Genomic DNA, 6,417 nt, shown 5'->3' with positions numbered 1-6,417 from the left:
TCGTTATTTAAACTACAAAGTGTTTGGTGGTTTGTTACACAGCAAAATCTCCGGGACACATTCTCCAGCTACATCCCATGTGATTCTTCTTTACCTTTGTGTTCCTTTCCTGCCTCAGGGCCTTGGTATCTGCTGTCCCCTCTACCTGGAATGAGCTTCCTGTGCCTGGCTCCTCCTCTTTCAGGTTCCAGCTCAGAGATCATCTGCTTGGTAAGCCTTCCCCAACCACTTGGTCTAAGATTCCTCTGTACCCACCCCCTCTCCTAGTTACTATCACCTATGTTTACTGCCTGGTCACAACCTGCAATCTTGTTCAAATCTGCCATCTTGTTCTTTAATACATTTACTTATTATTTATCTCTTAGGCTACAATAGGAAGAAAGGAGTTAGGGCAATATCAGGTAATAAACATGAACCCTAGCCTCGTGTTTGACCCTGGTATCCTTGGTTGGTCACTGTTTCCACATGCAGGAACATGCAGAATTCTCAACAAAAATGGAAAGCAAAGGGGCGCCTGGGTGGCTCAGTTAGTTAAGCGGCTGCCTTCGGCTCAGGTCATGATCCTGGAGTCCCGGGATCGAGTCCCGCATCGGGTTCCCTGCTCAGCGGGGGGTCTGCTTCTCCCTCTGACCCTCTTCCCTCTCGGGCTCTCTGTCTCTCATTCTCTCTCTCGTAAATAAATAAAAAAAATCTTAAAAAAATTAAAAAAAAAATGGAAAGCAATAGCTTCTGGAAGGGAAGAGGCAGGCTCACCTGGTGTATGGCATTGAGCAGCGGGGAGAAGAGGTCAGTGTCGTAGGTGGAGCGTGCGCCCTGCAGCACAGCCACCAGCCTTTCCAGGCCCATTCCTGTGTCCACGTGCTGCTGGGGCAGGGGCTGCAGGCTTCCATCTGCCTCTCTGGCCAGGGAAGGTGTGCAAGGTGAGGCCCCACACAGGATTACAGGGGTGAGGCAGATGCCCAAGTGCAAGTGGAGGAATGAGGAGGGGGCTGACAGTGGGAGGAACCAGAAGGCAGTATCCACCCCTCCCCACCAAAGGCAGACAGTGATGGCCTTGATTCCTGTATGTACTTTCTCATAAAGGGTGAGCTCCACCCTCACCCCTGCTTGGGCCCTTGTCTGGACCCACACATCCCCTTTCTGGGACAGAATTCTTTGCCCTGAGAAAAAGACAGGTCAAGGCTGGAAGAAAATCTCAGAGATCATGAAGCTCAGCTTCATCATGTGATAAAAGAGCAAAGGCCTGAGAGCAGCAGTGACTAGTTTAAACTGTTATGAGCATAGTCAGTTGGGCATCTGACTCTCGGTTTCGGCTCCGGGCATGATGTCGGGGTCGTGTTATCAGGCCGTGCACTGGGTTTCGTGCTGAGCATGGGGCCTGCTTGGGATTCTCTCTCTCTCCCTCTGTACCGTCCCCCCCAACCCCCCGCTCCTGTGTGCCCTCACACTCTCTAAATAAGTAAATAAATACAAACTGTTAAGAGCATAGACTAGGGTTAAATCAGTTATTATGTGAAAAGTATTTAGAAATGTGCCTGGCACACAGTAAACACCATTTAAGTGTTTGTTTTTTATAAGAAATGGATCAAAGTCTCCTGACTGCTACCTTCTCCACTTCTGGCCAGGGATTTTCCTCCTGCTTTAGCACCCTATTACCTGTTGTGTTGAATGAAGACCAGATTCCAAAGCTCCACCAGCTGGGGGGCTCCCACCCTACCAGCGAGGTCATAGTGGATCTCGGTACAGGGCCCACAAGGGCCAGCGTCCCCCATCTCCCAGAAGTTCTCTTGGGGTCCAAAGGAAAGCACATGGCTGGCAGGCACCCTGAGGAGAAAGCCAGGCGAGCGGTAGGGAGATAGACAAGCCTGGGAGCCAGAACCCTCTCGGCCATGAGAGCTTCTCCATCAAGCTCAGCCAGAGCGGAAACAGGGCTGACCCCAGTCTCCTAGGATACGCCGAGATTCTGAGGACTGATGCTGGTACTCTCTATTTGCCAGTCCTCTTGCCCTCCAGAAATGGACATAATGAGCTGAGGCAGACTTACCCTAAGCGGAGCCAGATGTCCCTGCTCTCCAGGTCTGGGTCCAATCCTGCCTTGGGGTCACCACCAAAGTAGGAGACCCAGAGCCTGTCCTGAGGGATCCCATAGACCTGAGTCAGGAGTTCCCAGGCCATGCTGCAAGCCTCCTCCTGCAGGGGAAACCCACATGGGGTGGGAGGAGGAAAATGGGTGAGAAGAGGGCCCCACTGAAGCACCAATCAAACCACACGAGTTTCAGCCCTCAACTTAAGACAAAATTCCACTGCCCACCTCGTTTCCAGAACAAACCATTACCATTTCTGCTTGAGTTTTTTTTTTCTCCTGCCCAGGAAGCTCCTCCCCCTCTTCTAAATCCTTTCTTTCAAGTCCCATCCTCTCCATGAAATTGTGTTTCCACCCTAACCTGGGCTGATTGCTAACTCCTGCATTTTAGTATTTCTGCCTGCCCATTTATTCATACAATTACTGATTAGCCATTAGGCAAGAAGCACAGTCCTGGCCCTCAAGGAGCTTACAATCCAATTAGGGAAGTGAAACACATTCCTGCCATACATGTTCACCTAGCACTTCGCCTCTGTGTCCAGTATGAGTCCTGTCTATGCAGACAGTAGGAATGGAGACAGGACTAATCTTGAGCCCCTTCTTGGTGGACCACTGACCCTTTCCGAACTCCAGGGCTTCCTGGAGACTCACCTTAAAATATTCACCCCCAAAAGCCCAGTTGCCGAGCATCTCGAAGAAGGTATGATGGGAAAGGTCTCGGCCCACATCCTCCAGGTCGCTGTGGCGTCCTCCAGCCCTCACACATTTCTGGCTGTTGGCCACCCGTCGGAAGCCTGCCATCTCGCTTCGTGGATTCACAGTGCCCAGGAAGATTGGCTTGAACTGGAAACACATGAAGGTCCCAGTTCTCATTCCCTCAGTAGAAGGGAGAGGTGGGGAGTGGGGTGTTCAGACTGAAGGCTGACTGTGCCCCCTGAGAGTGCCGTGCATGGCCAACGGGGCAATCTGGGAGCCTGGGGGCACCTATCTCTGGTGTGTGTGGAGCAGACGAGGGGTAAATAAATCATGAAACAGAGACCCTCTGCTAGTAAACTAGGCAAGGTAAAAGGAGGAGGAATGTGTTGGTGGCTGGAAACAGGGCACTGAATGGCTTCATCCTCCATTTCAGCCTCTTCAAACCACACTCAATAACCTCTGGTATAAATCCGAGACCACAGGGCATGTCTCACAAAGTCAGCATTTAACAGCCTCTAAGGTTAATCTAGTCCCCCCTCCTCGCCCATTTTACAGATGAAGACAAATCTAGAGGGTAAGTGGTGCTCAAAGTCAAAAGCTTAGAGAACACAGTGTAGCACATACTAAGTGGTCAATAAATATTTATTTAATCAATTAGTTATCTTTATTTAAAGCATGAATAAATGAAGTCAGACTTCCTCCGCCACTCTGCCCCCATAAAACTCCACACCCTCCATTCCTGGACCTAAAACTCAATCCAAACCCTTAAGTTCCCAAGTGCAGCTTTCCCCAAGCCTGAACTTGTGCCCGCAAACACTTGGCCTAACCACGAACTGCCCTTTCCCCAGAGGCCATGAGCTCCGCCCCTCGCTTCTTTTGCCCAATCCCGCGGCGCCTTTCTCCCGGCAAAAAATCATAAACTCCGCCCCCGATCTGGGTGGTTCAGCCCCCACCTGGTTCATGCCCGCATTGACGAAAAGCAAACTGGGGTCGCCGCGGGGCCGCACGGAAGCGGACGGCACTAGCCGGTGGCCATGGCGGTCCCGAAAGAAGTTCAGGAAGGCGTCGCGCACGGCCGTGGCCTGGGCTGGAGGGGGCTCCGATGAGAGAGGCCGACGGCTGGGGCTCCCCCAGGGGGGCGACCTTCGAATGGCCCGCCTCAGTCGCCCGGCGGCAGCTGCCATTGATACCGCCATCTTAACTCGGGGCAGTGACTTCACGGGGTCAAAGGGCACCGCGGGGATAGAAGGTGACGTGAAAAGGCAGCCGAGCGCTTCCTACAGCGGACCCTGGCGGTAGGAGGACTGAAGACAGCCTTTATCGTCCCGGTAGAGTGAGCGGGAAGAGGGGACTTCAGCAGGAGCAGGCCAGCTGGCCTAGCACAGCTGCCTGGCACGTAGTAGGCCCTTAATTCTTTCATCATTAAACAAATATTCACTTAGGGGGCGCCTGGGTGGCTCAGTCGTCAAGCGTCTGCCTTCGGCTCAGGTCATGATCCCAGGATCCTGGGATCGAGCCCCGCATCGGGCTCTTTGCTCAGCGGGAGGCCTGCTTCTGCCTCTCCCACTCCCCCTGCTTGTGTTCCCTCTCTCGCTGTGTCTCTCTCTGTCAAATAAATCTTTAAAAACAAAACAAAAGGATTTAAACAAAACAAAAAGATTTTATTTATTTGATAGAGACGGAACACAAGCAGGGGGGTGGGAGAGGGAGAAGCAGGCTTCCCTCGCAGCAGGGGGCCCGGGGCCTCGATCCCACGACCGCCGGATCATGACCTGAGCTGAAGGCAGACGCTTGACGACTGAGCCACCCAGGCGCCCAAATAAATAAAATCTTCAAAAAAACCCCAAAACACACAGATATTCATTTAGAGCCTACTAGTGCCAGGCATTGTTTTAGGCCCTTAAGGTATATATTAGTCACAACTTTAACAAAAATCCTTGCTCTCCAGAAATCTATATTGTAGTAGTAATTGTTATGTTTATTACTTTTGCAGGGTTACAGTTGGAGTTGCAGTAAGCAGGCATGGATTCAACTTCATGGGTGTGTGCGTGTGTGTGTGTGTGTGTGTTTCCAGGCTGAGGAAGAACACAGGGTGCCAAGAGAGGTAATATCAGCATTCATTCAAGAAGCATTCAATAAATATATATTGAGGGGCACCTGGGTGGCTCAGTTGATTAAGCTTCTGCCTTCCGTTCAGGTCGTGATCCCCGTGGTCCTGCGATGGAGTCCTGTGTGTGTGGGGGCGGGGGGGGGGTCACTGCTCAGTGGGGAGTCTGCTTCTCCCTCCCCCTCCCCCTGCTCCTTCTCTCTCTCTCTCACTCTCTCTTAAATAAATAAAATCTTTTTAAAAAAATATGTATCGATTATCAACCTTGTGCCAGGCACTGTTCTAGACACTTGCCAATGCCCTTTGTCCTTGGCATTGGGAATGACCGTTTTTTTCTTAGGGACTGAAGCAGGCCCTTTAGGAGTCTAGTGGAGACTGAAGCCAAACAGCATCTGCTCCATTATTAATTGCTTAATAACATTTGGTCTTTTAATTTGCCTGGGGATTAGAGAGAATCCAGGTTGTCAAGGCAAGATGAAGCTCCTGACCAACAGCTGCAGAGATTTCTCTCTCTCTCAGCTTCCCGGTGCCCTAGGCTTTTGTGTGCTTTACATTAGGGTAAGACAGATACCTGCTGCACGTCCTGCTTCTGTCTTTTTCTCCATGGTAACAGCTGTGACCGTGATGCCAACACACGCCCTTGTGGGTACAGCCAAGGTCCTCATGGGGCTTCTCGTGATAACCTCTGCTCTTGGGTTGGGAAACTTAAGCAGGTTAAGGAGAGACATTGCCAAGGTTAAAGCCCAAAAGGGGCAGCAGATCTGGAATCAATGTGTTCACCTACAAGGCCTCAGCCATCCACGTGGGCTGTTTTGGTCATTCTTGATGAGTTATGTTATTTAGGGACTTTTGAAACATGGTTTCCTTGGGAAATGCGTATTCTTTTTTGGACTTGAGTTTCTAGAGCAATAGTGAATTGTCAACTTTGTATTCTGACAGAGCACATAGCATCTATCCTGTGATCCTCTGTTTCTTCCCTTGCCCACGGAAATTAAAAGAGTTGTTTTGAAAGTGTGTTTTGCCTGTTATGGTGTTTCCAATGTTTTTGGAACAGGAACCCAAAGCCAGATGGGGATTTCTGTGAGATTGATGATCTTGAGACAAGACTGTGAAATTCTTCCCCAAACTGAGATGGGAGTGTTTTGCTAGAGAAACCTAGCTGGGGCCTCTAACCAATACTGATGTCAACTTTCTTTCTTTTTCAGATTTTTTTCCAGAAACTTTTTTTTTTTTTAAAGATTTTTATTTATTTATTTATTTGAGACAGAGAGAATGAAAGAGAGAGAGCACATGAGAGGGGGGAGGGTCAGAGGCAGAAGCAGGCTCCCTGCCGAGCAGGGAGCCCGATGCGGGACTCGATCCAGGGACTCCAGGATCATGACTTGAGCCGAAGGCAGTCAGTCGCTTAACCAACTGAGCCACCCAGGCGCCCCAGAAACTTTTTATATTATAGTAGGAACTCCGTGTTTTTAAAGATTTTGTTTATTTTAAAGAGAGAACATGAGCAAGGCAGGGGGAGGAGCAGAGGGAG

General features: G+C 50.3%; 1 protein-coding gene and 1 long non-coding RNA gene across 3 annotated transcripts; one reads left to right on the top strand and one right to left on the bottom strand.

Annotated features, from left to right (window-relative positions):
* Positions 1 to 8: 8 nt before the first annotated feature.
* LOC145720014 (alanine--tRNA ligase, mitochondrial-like) lies at positions 9 to 4,025 on the bottom strand. Of its 2 annotated transcripts, XM_081811651.1 has the most exons (5): positions 3,733 to 4,025; positions 2,735 to 2,926; positions 2,045 to 2,190; positions 1,657 to 1,824; positions 9 to 898 (listed from the first exon to the last, which is right to left on the bottom strand). In XM_081811651.1, exons 1-5 carry the CDS (start codon positions 3,973 to 3,975, stop codon positions 556 to 558), a joined length of 1,092 nt encoding a protein of 363 aa, XP_081667777.1. In that variant the 5' UTR covers positions 3,976 to 4,025; the 3' UTR covers positions 9 to 555. The 2 variants fall into 2 exon arrangements, with proteins under 2 accessions (XP_081667777.1, XP_081667778.1); XM_081811652.1 differs by lacking the exon at positions 9 to 898 and having other exon boundaries at positions 905 to 1,824.
* LOC145720015 (uncharacterized) lies at positions 3,952 to 6,186 on the top strand. Its single transcript, XR_014142743.1, has 3 exons — positions 3,952 to 4,074; positions 4,773 to 4,883; positions 4,977 to 6,186. It is a non-coding gene; the product is annotated as an uncharacterized LOC145720015 (long non-coding RNA).
* The last annotated feature ends 231 nt before the right edge of the window (positions 6,187 to 6,417 follow it).

The sequence above is a fragment of the Leptonychotes weddellii genome, unplaced genomic scaffold, assembly GCF_054177405.1.
Source record: "Leptonychotes weddellii isolate Sample4059 unplaced genomic scaffold, ASM5417740v2 HiC_scaffold_9155, whole genome shotgun sequence".
NCBI lineage: Eukaryota > Metazoa > Chordata > Mammalia > Carnivora > Phocidae > Leptonychotes > Leptonychotes weddellii.
This window is presented reverse-complemented; position numbering and strand designations above follow the sequence as displayed.